The sequence below is a fragment of the Rhinoraja longicauda genome, chromosome 14 (assembly GCF_053455715.1).
Source record: "Rhinoraja longicauda isolate Sanriku21f chromosome 14, sRhiLon1.1, whole genome shotgun sequence".
In the NCBI taxonomy this organism is placed as follows: domain Eukaryota; kingdom Metazoa; phylum Chordata; class Chondrichthyes; order Rajiformes; family Arhynchobatidae; genus Rhinoraja; species Rhinoraja longicauda.
The window spans coordinates 29835055-29848368 of NC_135966.1; the positions used below are offsets into that span (position 1 = coordinate 29835055).

General features: G+C 43.3%; 2 protein-coding genes across 4 annotated transcripts in view; one reads left to right on the forward strand and one right to left on the reverse strand.

Annotated features, from left to right (window-relative positions):
- fam193b (family with sequence similarity 193 member B) overlaps nt 1-8453 on the reverse strand; it is a 66912-nt gene extending 58459 nt beyond the window's left edge. For all 3 annotated transcript variants that reach the window (XM_078411622.1, XM_078411624.1, XM_078411621.1), the window contains exon 1: nt 8130-8453. In XM_078411622.1, the coding sequence (XP_078267748.1) occupies nt 8130-8318 (189 nt within the window). In that variant the 5' untranslated portion in view covers nt 8319-8453. The remainder of the gene's footprint in view (nt 1-8129) is intronic.
- Nucleotides 8454-9957: 1504 nt separating this feature from the next.
- LOC144599870 (lateral signaling target protein 2 homolog) overlaps nt 9958-13314 on the forward strand; it is an 83251-nt gene continuing 79894 nt past the window's right edge. The window contains exons 1-2 of the mRNA XM_078411138.1: nt 9958-9999; nt 10168-10297. The gene's annotated coding sequence lies outside the window, so the exon portion shown is untranslated. The remainder of the gene's footprint in view (nt 10000-10167; nt 10298-13314) is intronic.

Consider the following 13314-nt stretch of genomic DNA (forward strand, 5'->3'; position numbering starts at 1 on the left):
TCTGCAAACTTGGAGGCGTTACATTTAATTCCATTGTCTAAATCGTTAATATATAATAAATATATAGTAAATAACTGAGCCTTGTGGCACCCCACTAGCCTGCCATTCTGAAAGGGACCCGTTAATTCCTACTGTGTAGGAAAGAACTGCAGATGTTGGTTTAAATCGAAGGTCGACATAAAAAGCTGGAGTAACTCAGTGGAGCAGGCAGCATCTCTGAAGAGAAGGAATGGGTGACGTTTCGGGTCAAGACCCTTCAGAAGAAGTCTGAAGAAGTGTCTCGACCTGAAACGTCACCCATTCCTTCTCTCCAGAGATGCAGCCTGCCGCGCTGAGTTACTCCAGCTTTTTGTGTTTCCCGTTAATTCCTACTCTTTGTTTCCTGTCTGCCAACAAGATCTCTATCCATATCAATACCTTAACCCCAATACCATATGCTCTAATTTTGCACACTAATCTCTTGTGTGGGGCCTTGCCAAAGGCATTTTGAAAGTCCAGAAACACCACATCCACTGGCTCTCCCTTATTCATTCTACTTGTTACATCCTCAAAAAGTTCCAGGTGATTAATCAAGCATGATTTCCCCTTCAATAAATCCATGCTGACTTTGACCAATCTTGTCCCTACTTCCCAAATGCGCTGCTATGACACCGTAAAGAGTAGCGGCCCCAGCACCGACCCCTGCGGTACACCACTAATCACAGGCAGCCAATCAGAAAAAGCCCCCTTTATTGCCACTCTGCCCTCTTCCATCCAGCCATGCTGCTATCCATGCTAGTATCTTCCCTCTGATGCCATTTCTTTACTTCCCATTATCACTTCTCCGGCATCATTTTCCAGCGGTTCAACGTCCACTCTTGCTTCTTTCTTACTTTTTATATATCTGAAGAAACTTTTGCTGTCCTCTTATATTATTGGCTAGCTTACTTTCTTATTTCATCTTCTCTCCCTTTTCTTGCCTTTTTAGTTACCTTCTGTTGTTTTTTTAAAAGCTTCCCAATCCTCCAGCTTCCCACTAATCTTTTCATTTTATACAGTCTTTGACTACCCTTGTCAGCTACAGTCGCCTCATTCTCCCATTAGAATCTTTCATCCTCTTTGGAATGAAAAGTTCCCATGTCTTCCAAATTGTTCCCAGAAATTCCTGCCATTGCCGCCCCAGTCATACCTTTCCAGTTGACTTTAGCCAGCTCCTCCCTCATGCCTCTGTAGTCACCTTTGCTCAACAGGTAAACTGACATATCCGATTTCATCTTCTCTCTCTTATTTCAGGTAGAATCTTACATTATCGTCACTACCTCCTAGTGGTTCCTTTACCTTAAGCTCCCCAATCAAATCCAGTTTATTACACAATACCAAATTCGGAATTGCCTTTTCCCTGGTCAGCTCAACTACAAGTTGCTCTAAGAAACCATCTCGTTGGCACTCTACAAATTCCTTCTCTTGGGATCCAGTAGCAATCTGATTTTCCCAGTTTACATGCATATTAAAATCCCCCTTGACCCCCCACCGTAACATTGCCTTTCTTACATGCCCATTGTATCCCCTGGTGTAATTTGCACCCTACTTCCTGGCTACAGTTTAGAGGCCTGTGAATAACTCCCATCAGGGTCTTTTTACCCTTGCAGTTTGTCAGCTCTACCCACAAGGATTCTACATCTTCTGATCCTGTGTCACTCCTTGCTAACGGCTAAATTTGATTCTTTACTAGAAGAGCTACCCCACCCCTCTGCCCAGGTGTCGGTCTTTTGGATAGGACATGTAACCTTGGATATTCAGCTACCAGCTCAGATCCTCCCTCAGCCACGTCTCCGTAAAGCCCACAGCATCATACCTATCAGTTTTTAACTGCGCTATAAGCTTAATCAACTTGTTCCGCATACTACGTGCATTCAAATATAACATCTTTAATTCGGTATTCACCATCCCTACTCTCACATTGGTCCTGATTTTACCTGACCTTGGTCTCTTATCCCTTCTTAAACTTTCTGTCCTATTACTTCTGGAGACTTCCGTTTGCACGTTCTTCCCATTTCCACCATGCGCTTTTGTTTAGTCACACTCCTCAACGACACAGTTTTATAGGCTAATTGACCTCTGTAAATTGCCCCAAGCATGCAGGGGGTGGATGGTTAGGGGGAAAACATGGAACTCGTGTGAACGGGTGATCGATAGTCAACGTGGACTTGGTGGACCAAAGGGCCCATTTCCATGCTGTATATTTCAATTAATAAATTAAGGCACATGACCTTGTTTTTCTTTAGCACCATGATGATAATGGTTTTCCGAAAGCAAATGGGAACTGCAGATACAAGTACCTTGTCCATGTACCTATCAAAATGGTTTTTTATGTTGTGATAGTACCTGGCTCATCTACCTCCGCTGCCTGCTTAGTCCATATACCTACCACCTTTTGTGTAAAAAAAAAAGATGCCCCTCGGGTTCTTATTAAATCCCCCCACCCCATAAACCTACAACCTCTGGTTCTCAATTCCCCTACTCTGGATAAAAAAAACTCCATGTATTTACCTCCATGCATCTATTCATTTCATGATCTTATTAACCCCTATAAAATCACTCCTCATCCTCCCATGCTCCATGGAATAAAGTCCTAGCCTGCTTAACCTCTCCCTGTAACTCAGGCTCTCTTGTCCTGGCAACATCCTTGTAAATCTTCTCTGCATTCATGCCAGATGCTGGAATCTTGATCAAAACACAAAGTGCTGGAGGACATTTCTGGTCAGGTCCCGAAACGCCGCCTGTCCATTTCATCCACTGTTGAGTCCCCCCAGCACCATATGTTTTATTCCTATTTATTGATTATAGTTCTGCCTTCAACACCATAATTTTTTTAAACTTCATTAAGTTCCTACCATTCAGCAACCCTTCAGATGCAATTGCATCCTTGACTTTAGTTTAGTTTAGAGATACAGCATGGAAAGAGGCCCATTGGCCCACTGAGTCCACACCGACCATCCATCACCTGTACACTAGTCCTATGTTATCCCATTTTTGCATCCTGTACTCTGGGGAATTTACAGATTAACTGCAAACCTGCACGTCTTTGGAATGTGCAAAAAAAAACAGATCGCTGGGAGAAAACCCACAAGGTCACAGTGGGAATGCGCGAACTCCACACAGACAGCAGATGCAGTCAGAATCAAACCCCGGTCTCTGACGCTATGAGGCAGCAGCTCTACCGCTGCACCACTGCCGCCTGTATCCTTACTTCGTGTAAGGACCGGTCACAAACACCCTCGATAATTCTCAACACAAGATTGCGTACTCAGCCCCTTAGTATACTACCTATACCCCCATGACTGTGTGGCAGGATGGAGTACACAAACCAGCTTGCATCAATGATGCGAAAGTGGAGATGGTTGAGAGTTTCACGTTTCTGGATGTAAATATCACCAACATTTTGACCTGGTCCAAACATATTGAAGATATGGCCAAGAAAGAACATGCATACCTTGACTAAGGAAATTCGACATGTCTCCAATAACTCATTCATTTCTACGGAGACACCAATAAAAGCATCCTATCCTGATGCATCACAGCTTTGTACAGCAACTGTTCTGCCCAAAACCTCAAATTGCAGAAAGTTGTTGATGCGGCCCAGAGCAAGGCACAGGGACCTTAGGTCGGGCGAAAGCTCGGCGCAGAAACCCCTTACACTAACACCACTTCCCGACTAACCTGGATTTCCCTCAGTTCCTCCATCTCATTAAACCCCCGATCCCCCGCTATTTCCGGCAGACGGTTTATGTCTTCCTTAGTGAAGACAGAACCAAAGTATTTGTTCAATTGGTCTGCCATCTCCTTGTTCCCTATGATCAATTCACCTGTTTCCGACTGCAAGGGGACTAGAGGTAAAAGAGCCATTAGGAGGCAGTGATCACAACATGATAAGTTTTACTCTGCAAATGGAAAGGCAGAAGGGAAAATCGGAAGTGTCAGTATTACAGTATAGCAAAGGGGATTACAGAGGCATGAGGCAGGAGCTGGACAAAATTGACTGGAAGGAGGCCCTAGCAGGGAAGACGGTAGAACAGCAATGGCAGGTATTCCTGGGAATAATGCAGAGGTTGCAGGATCAATTTATTCCAAAGAGGTGGAAAGACTCTAAGGGGAGTAAGAGACACCTGTGGCTGACAAGGGAAGTCAGGGACAGCATAAAAATTAAGGAGAGGAAGTATAACATAGCAAAGAAGAGTGGGAAGACAGAGGATTGGGACTCTTTTAAAGAGCAACAAAAGTTAACTAAAAAGGCAATACGGGGAGAAAAGATGAGGTACGAGGGTAAACTAGCCAATAATATAAAGGAGGATAGCAAAAGTTTTTTTAGGTACGTGAAGAGGAAAAAAATAGTCAAGGCAAATGTGGGTCCCTTGAAGACAGAAGCAGGGGAATTTATTATGGGGAACAAAGAAATGGCAGACGAGTTAAACCGTTACTTTGGATCTGTCTTCACTGAGGAAGATACACACAATCTCCCAAATGTTCTAGGGGCCGGAGAACCTAGGGTGATGGAGGAACTGAAGGAAATCCACATTAGGCAGGAAATGGTTTTGGGTAGACTGATGGGACTGAAGGCTGATAAATCCCCAAGGCCTGATGGTCTGCAACCCAGGGTACTTAAGGAGGTGGCTCTAGACATAGTGGAAGCATTGGAGATCATTTTTCAATGTTCTATAGATTCAGGATCAGTTCCTGTGGATTGGAGGATAGCAAATGTTATCCCACTTTTTAAGAAAGGAGGGAGAGAGAAAACGGGTAATTATAGACCAGTTAGTCTGACATCAGTGGTGGGGAAGATGCTGGAGTCAATTATAAAAGACGAAATTGCTGAGCATTTGGATAGCAGTAACAGGATCATTCCGAGTCAGCATGGATTTACGAAGGGGAAATCATGCTTGACAAATCTACTGGAATTTTTTGAGGATGTAACTAGGAAAATTGACAGGGGAGTCAGTGGATGTGGTGTACCTCGACTTTCAGAAAGCCTTCGACAAGGTCCCACATAGGAGATTAGTGGGCAAAATTAGGGCACATGGTATTGGGGGTAGGGTACTGACATGGATAGCAAATTGGTTGACAGACAGAAAGCAAAGAGTGGGGATAAATGGGTCCCTTTCGGAATGGCAGGCAGTGACCAGTGGGGTACCGCAAGGTTCGGTGCTGGGACCCCACCTATTTACGATATACATTAATGACTTAGACGAAGGGATTAAAAGTACCATTAGCAAATTTGCAGATGATACTAAGCTGGGGGGGTAGTGTGAATTGTGAGGAAGATGCAATAAGGCTGCAGGGTGACTTGGACAGGTTGTGTGAGTGGGCGGATACATGGCAGATGCAGTTTAATGTAGATAAGTGTGAGGTTATTCATTTTGGAAGTAAGAATAGAAAGGCAGATTATTATCTGAATGGTGTCAAGTTAGGAGGAGGGGGAGTTCAACGAGATCTGGGTGTCCTAGTGCATCAGTCAATGAAAGGAAGCATGCAGGTACAGCAGGCAGTGAAGAAAGCCAATGGAATGTTGGCCTTCATAACAAGAGGAGTTGAGTATAGGAGCAAAGAGGTCCTTCTACAGTTGTTCCGGGCCCTGGTGAGACCGCACCTGGAGTACCTGTGTGCAGTTTTGGTCTCCAAATTTGAGGAAGAATATTCTTGCTATGGAGGGCGTGCAGCGTAGGTTCACTAGGTTAATTCCCGGAATGGCGGGACTGTCGTATGTTGAAAGGCTGGAGCGATTGGGCTTGTATACACTGGAATTTAGAAGGATGAGGGGGGATCTTATTGAAACATATAAGATAATTAGGGGATTGGACACATTAGAGGCAGGAAACATGTTCCCAATGTTGGGGGAAGTCCAGAACAAGGGGCCACAGTTTAAGAATAAGGGGTAGGCCATTTAGAACGGAGATGAGGAAGAACTTTTTCAGTCAGAGGGTGGTGAAGGTGTGGAATTCTCTGCCTCAGAAGGCAGTGGAGGCCAGTTCGTTGGATGCTTCAAGAGAGAGCTGGATAGAGCTCTTAAGGATAGCGGAGTGAGGGGGTATGGGGAGAAGGCAGGAACGGGGTACTGATTGAGAGTGATCAACCATGATCGCATTGAATGGCGGTGCTGGCTCGAAGGGCTGAATGGCCTACTCCTGCACCTATTGTCTATTGTCTATTTTGTGTACTAACCATCACTTGTAGTTCTTTATTTCAACTACATATGATAATAACACCGTAATCGGTTATAGCGGACATTCAGCAATAACAGAACCCCCCCCCCCGCAATGATCCGTTATAACAAGGGTTTACTGTACTCGTGCATGGTATGATTTGCATAGATAGCACACAAAGCTAAGTTTTTCAATGTATCTTGGTACACATGGCAAAATTAATCCAGTACTAAATGAACTTATGCTCTTGTCACCTGCATAAAGCATAATTTGGGGCAATTTGTTCCTTTAAACAGTGGTATTGTAGATCAGCTACAAGATAGGCACTAAGATACTATATACTAAGATAGTACTAAGATACTATCAACTATAAAAGACCTTTGAAACCTTTGAAACTTTCAATAAGCAACAAAGGAAATGTTTATTCGACAACTGGTAACACGCACAATACTTTTACCTTTACACTTCGACATGCAAAAAGAAATACAAATGGTTGGTACTTCACTTTCAAAACAAATACTAGACAGAAAACAGATAGCAATAGTGTCCAAGATCAGAACTGCTATTAGTTAAACAAAGACAATATTTTAAATTGGTGATTCCAACATCAGACTTACAAAACATGAAAAGTCCTAGTATTGTCAGGTACTGATCAACCTGAATATTTCTAGCTTCCGTGTTTCATATTTTCTGCTATATCAGATTCAGTTAATCCAAAATAGCATGCTAGGCAGATCTCAAGCTACGCAGTTCTATTAGAAATAAACCCACAACGTGCATTGTGTTCCATTGAAAGGCCACTGCCCAAAACATTAAATCTACATCTCCCCCAACTACTGCTTCATTATTTTTAGCTTCCTGGTTTGTATTTCAGGCTTCCATTTTTTTGGTATTTCCAACACAAATGACAGTCTCCTGAGAAGTGTACCTAAAGTACCCAAAAAATTGATAACGTTGAGCAACCCTTGTCACTAAACTACATTTTCAGTAACTTGGTGCTGAAGAATACTCCAATGGATGGCACAGTGGTGTAACAGGTAGCATTGTGGCCTCTCAGCTCTCTTGACTCTGACTGCCTGGGCTTTCTGTACAAAGTTTGTACATTCTCCTGGGGACAGCACACATTTCCTCCAGAGTGTTCACATTTCCTCCTACATTCCAGGGATTATGGTGATAGGTTAATTGGTTATTATAAATTATCCTTTGTGTAGCTAAGTGATAGTAGAGCCAGGATGAAGTTGATGGACATTAGAGAGAGAATAGATTGATGTGAAAATGAGGACTGCGACTGACGGGATTATTCCAACACTGGCATAAACTGGATGGCCAAAAGGCTTCCTCTAATGGCATTAAACAAACATGGAAATATGGGAAAATATAGGTCATGCTCTTCCCACAAACGCGAAGGTAATAAAAACAATCACTGGGTGAATTAGTTAACAATTAACGTCTTATACAAAATATCAGCACACATACCATCTAAGATAAAAGATTCGGTATCCCATCACAGGCTGAAAAGATGCAAATACTCCTCGGATCCAGGTGAAACTGAGGCAGTTTATTTCATACTTTTGCAGAGCAAGAGGTCAGAGGCACAACAGACAGGCGCCAGTCATTGGCACTGTGTCCTCTACTTATTTTTTTAGAAAACTGCTAACAACAATCGAAAGACAAACAATTGTAGAGCCTCGAACAGATGCAAACACTGAGGTATCTGAGAGATGAAAGGTCTCTCTAACAGATAGCAGATTACCCAGGGCTTGACCCCAGCCGCGGGCAATGCAATGGAGACCCCCTACTTGCCCCCAGCACCTGACAGCCCGCCCAGGCTCCGCGCTCCCATCACACGCTGAAAGAAATCGGAAAGCGGCCCATGGTTGCTGCTCCCTCGCCTCGCCGCTATTCCCCTGTTGTTCCCCTGTCGATCCCAGTGTGGGCATCTCCGGGCATTACCTGCTCCCTGGCCCAGGTCGGGCCTGTCTCGGTCCCATGCTCCAGCTGCTCGCCGTGCGCCGGACTCGGCGTCCCCTCCGCCGGGCTCGGACTGCGGCTCTCTCCCGGCACCGCGCTGCCGTTGTTGCCGGATCCACGTTTATTATTTTTCCTCCGGCCGGCCACACGTTTCTCCTCGGCACAGCTCATCTTCCCCCGACACAGCTTCCCACTCCGGCTCTAATCCGGCTTCACTCCGCCCGGGCCCGCCGCTCCGCCACAAGCTGCTCGCGCTTCAGGGAGACACACTGCAATATGGCCGACAACGGGCAGTGCCGGGGGCGGGCGGGCGGGCAGGGGGAAGGCCGCAGAGCCGGAAACAGGCAAACTACACCTCGTCTGTCACAGGTACACGGAGAGGCGCCACCACCATCTTTCATGCTGGCAGCGGGTGTGTGAGAGAGAGAGAGAGGGAGTGAGAAAGAGAACGAACGATTGTGAGAGAGAGAGAGAGAGGGAATGGGGGAGAGGGAATGGGGGAGAGGGAATGGATGGGGGAGAGGGAATGGATGGGGGAGAGGGAGGGAGGGAGTGGGGGGGAGGAAGGAAGGGGGGAGGGGGAGGGAGGAGGGGAGAGAGGGGGAGGAAGGGGGGGAGGAAGGAAGGGGTGAGGAAGGGATGGATGGAGGGAGGGGGAGGGGGAGAGAGGGAGGGGAAGGGATGGAAGCTCTTCCATAGTGATCCTTGGCTATAAATAGTAATGTTTACAAGATCCACCTTGATCTTTTTTTTCATTCCCTTATCTACTCCATTGGCATTATTTGGCCCATGCTAATATTTTCAGGCTCAGCAGGCCTGTTATTCCCAAGCCACATTCCTTCAAGTAACTATCTGTATTCAGTAAACTAACAGACATGTCACCTCTTCCTCCATTTCTGATGAGATTAATTGTAATATTCCCTTATTGGAGTAGGTTGATAGTGGGCAAAGAAATGTAGGAGAGGTTTGGGCCCAACGGGTCCACTTGGTCTAGTAGATCAATAATTTGGATGAGAATGTAGAAGGCATGATTAGTAACTTTGCAGATGTCACTAAAGTGGAAGGTATTGTAGAGAGCGAAGATGGTTATCAAAAATTACAGCAGGATATTGGTACATGTGACAATAAATTGAATCTTGAATCTTGATCAGTCAGGCAAGTGGGCTGAGGAATGGTTAGAGGAATGCAGATAAACGCGAGGTGGTGCATTTTGGGAAGTCAAACCAGGGCAGGCCTACACAGTGAATGGCCCGGCTCTGGGGAGTGTTGTTGAGCAGAGGGATCTAGGAGTGCAGGTTTATAGTTCCCTGAAAGTGGCGTTACAGGTTGATAGGGTAGTCAAGAAAGCATTAGGTATACCGGCCTCATCAATCAAACTATTGAGCAGAGAAGTTGGGATGTTATGTTACAGTTGTGCAAGACATTGGTGAGGCTGCATTTTCAGTATTGTGTTCCGTTTTGGTCATCCTGCTATAGGAAGGGTGTTGTTAAGCTGGAAATAATGTAGAAAGATTTATGATGTTGCCAGGACTTGAGGGTCTGAGCTATAGGGAGAAGCTGGGCAGGCAAGGTTTTTATTCATTGGAGTGCAGGAGGATGAGGGGTGATCTTATAGAGGTGTACAAGATTATGAGGGAACTAGATAGGCTAAATGTACAGAGTATTTTACCCAGAGTAGGGAAATCAAGAATCATATTGTGCATAGGAAACATGGCTTACCCTTTAAACTCAGAATATATTATTTATTCTTTGTCATACATACTTGTTTGTTTTGCCTTACATGTTCTTCTGCTGACAAAATATCTTAATGGCCATGGACACGACAAGACTAATCCTGTGATCTCTGCTGAAGGTGAGGTTATGCTCGAGAACATTCCAGTGATTAGTTTGTTCATTTCACGTGATAATGTCTTGCACAAATCAAATCAAAACACTTTTTTCTTGCAAAGTGTTTTAGATTTTTATATATAAGTTAATCCTTCATGCTACTTTTCCATTTCCGTATGTCCCACTTCAATAGGCAGTCCTCATTGCAGGAATCTCTGGAAACTGAATGACAACTGTCTTCACAGTAAACAGCAGAATCTGTATAGACTGCTTTCTTCAAATTCAGTATGAAAATACTGTTGTTGCACTAACGGAGAATCAAGGTAAATGTGTTAAACATGCAGACTCCACAAAATATTAATTCACTCTGTAAACCATTCAAGGGTGCCATGTAATAATAGTATCAATGAGTGTTTTGATTACATTGCAATCAATGGGTTATCCAATGCTGGAACAAATACATTTTAGTTTTAATCTTTCTCCTAGGCTGGTTTTGAATTTGGGGCAATTCCTGGTACATTTCAAAAATTGTAGTCATAGGGTCATACAGTGTGGAAACAGGACCAACACGTTCCATCTACACTAATCCCACTGTCTGCATTTGGCTCTTATCCCTCTAAACCTGTCCTCTCCATGTACCTGTCTAATTGCTTCTGAAACTTTGCGATTGTCTCTGCCTCAGCTACCTCCTCTGGCGGCTTGTTCCATGCACCCACCACCCTTTGTGTGAAAAAGTTACCTTTCAGAATCCTATAAAATCTTTCCCCTTGACCTTAAGCCTCTGCCCTCTGGTTCTCGATTCACCTACTCTGGGCAAGAGACTCTGCGTCTGCGCATTCTATTCCTCTCATGATTTTATACATGATTTGTACATTAGTTTGTAATGGCAAGTATCCAAGATTTTCCTCATTGTCATGTCAATTGAGTATGTTGGAGGTATGTGGGTTATGATGCAACTGGCCCACACGTAGTCATCACCAGAAAAGCTTGTTCATTATTTGGTATATCTTAAAACAAAACAAAACAAAACTTGCACATTAAATTTGAAAAAGCAGTTTTTCTTTTTCCCTCAAATTGATATGTTATGAAATTTCAAAACTGAAAAGATCGAGGAACATCAGCTAACCACTCGCATGCAAATATTAAGATCACCATGAGATGTGATGTGTTAGAGCTTCACTAAGCCAATATGTGTTTTTAATGCAAAGTCAAGGAGAAAATTAAATCGTTTTGATAATTATGGGATGAAAGAATTGGATATTTCATCACGTACCTTTCACCACCAATCAGCTTGAGAATCACAAAGCTTAAATGGCCTATACTAAGGAATGCATTCTTTGTTCCCTAAAGGAAGTTGATGAACTGAGAAGAAAGTATTTTTTCAGTGAGAAATAAAGGTCTCAACAATGAAATGGTATAATTTCTCTTGATTTGTTTGTGTATTGCGAATCTTAGTGTTATCCGACTGTCTCATAGCATTATCAAAAATACCCATTGAAGTTTGAACCTTAAAGCCACAAAACCATTCTAAGTGTAATACGTGTTCTGAGCTGCATTAGTAATCAGAAGTAAAATTGGTCTGGGTTAGGAGAAAAGTGTATCAACCTTTCCACATCTGATCACTTCTATATGACCCTGCTCCAACTGTGCTTGCATCTGTGCTAGTGAGACTGCACCTGGAATACTGTGTGCAGTTTTGGTCTCCAAATTTGAGGAAGGATATTCTTGCTATTGAGGGCGTGTAGCGTAGGTTTACTAGGTTAATTCCCGGAATGGCTGGACTTTCATATGTTGAAAGACTGGAGCGACTAGGCTTGTATACACTGGAATTTAGAAGGATGAGAGGAGATCTTATCGAAACGTATAAGATTATTAAGGGGTTGGACACGTTAGAGGCAGGAAACATGTTCCCAATGTTGGGGGAGTCTAGAACAAGGGGCCACAGTTTAAGAATAAGGGGTAGGCCATTTAGAACTGAGATGAGGAAAAACTTTTTCAGTCAGAGAGTTGTGAATCTGTAGAATTCTCTGCCTCAGAAGGCAGTGGAGGCCAATTCTCTGAATGCATTCAAGAGAGAGCTGGATAGAGCTCTTAAGGATAGCGGAGTCAGGGGGTATGGGGAGAAGGCAGGAACGGGGTACTGATTGAGAATGATCAGCCATGATCACATTGAATGGGGGTGCTGGCTCGAAGGGCCGAATGGCCTCCTCCTGCACCTATTGTCTAAGATTGAGTTGGTCATGATGCCACTTACTACTATTATTTTTTGACATGGACGGAACAAAGACCATTTTGTTTACGATACCTGATACCATTTTGTTTACGATCAGTGCCTTTGTAATAATCCCCCAGAATCAAACACCATGGGAGAGGAGGAAGAAATCAAGGACCGAAAAGCTAAAATTAAAAATTACATTTTACAAAACAAGTGGACATTATTTAATGAGTAGATTGATATTTTCCTCAAATTAAAATTCAACTCTTGTGATGCGTGAGCAATTTGACCAAAATTATATGTGGCTGGTTTAAAAATACACATCCTCTCCAAGTCCAACCCACCAAGATCCATCAGGATGTTTAAACCCACTTTTACTTCCACACTCCAGTGGATGCAATCCCAGCCTAACTAATCTCCCTCAAAAGACAATTCACTCATTTGTTTAGTCTTAAAAGTTGTGTGGAGCTAAAGCTAATCCCATGTTCATGAAGGATTCAACAGACTAAATCCAGCTGGCTGCAGATGACGGTTCCGAAGGGAAGTCTCCTAACATACTGGGATTCTCAAGCATTATGCAAGAGATCTCTGTTGAAAATTATCCTGGCAAAGAATAACAATCCCTGTCTAACCAGGTTAGTATTGTCTTGGGAAAAGCGGTAAATGAGTCCTGGGAAAGCGGGAAATTAGATCAAACTGGAACACCCCATTCTTTTCCCCCAATCACATTTCAGCTCAGTATTTACCATCAGAGCAATGATGAGGCCAACAATATTCACAGTAAAAATGGAGGAGATATGAAAGCTGGAGGATGAACGTGTACTTAGAAGCAGAAGTCCAGAAACTGCCCTTAAGCAATGCCCTGCACCTCCACAGCTTTCTCCAATGTAAGTCAAAATTAATGTTTAGCCTTCAGACCTGAAATAACTTATTTTTTACTTTTACAATGTAATTTACCCCAGATAACTATTTCAAAATTCCAAGCTTTGTAAACTAATAGGAAACAATAATAATTTTATTCTTCAAAATCGCTTTAAATTTCAGCTTCTAATTTAAAATAATGAATAAATCCCAATTTGTGTTTTGTACTTGATAAATCTTTAAAAGTTGCAAAAAAACCCCAAT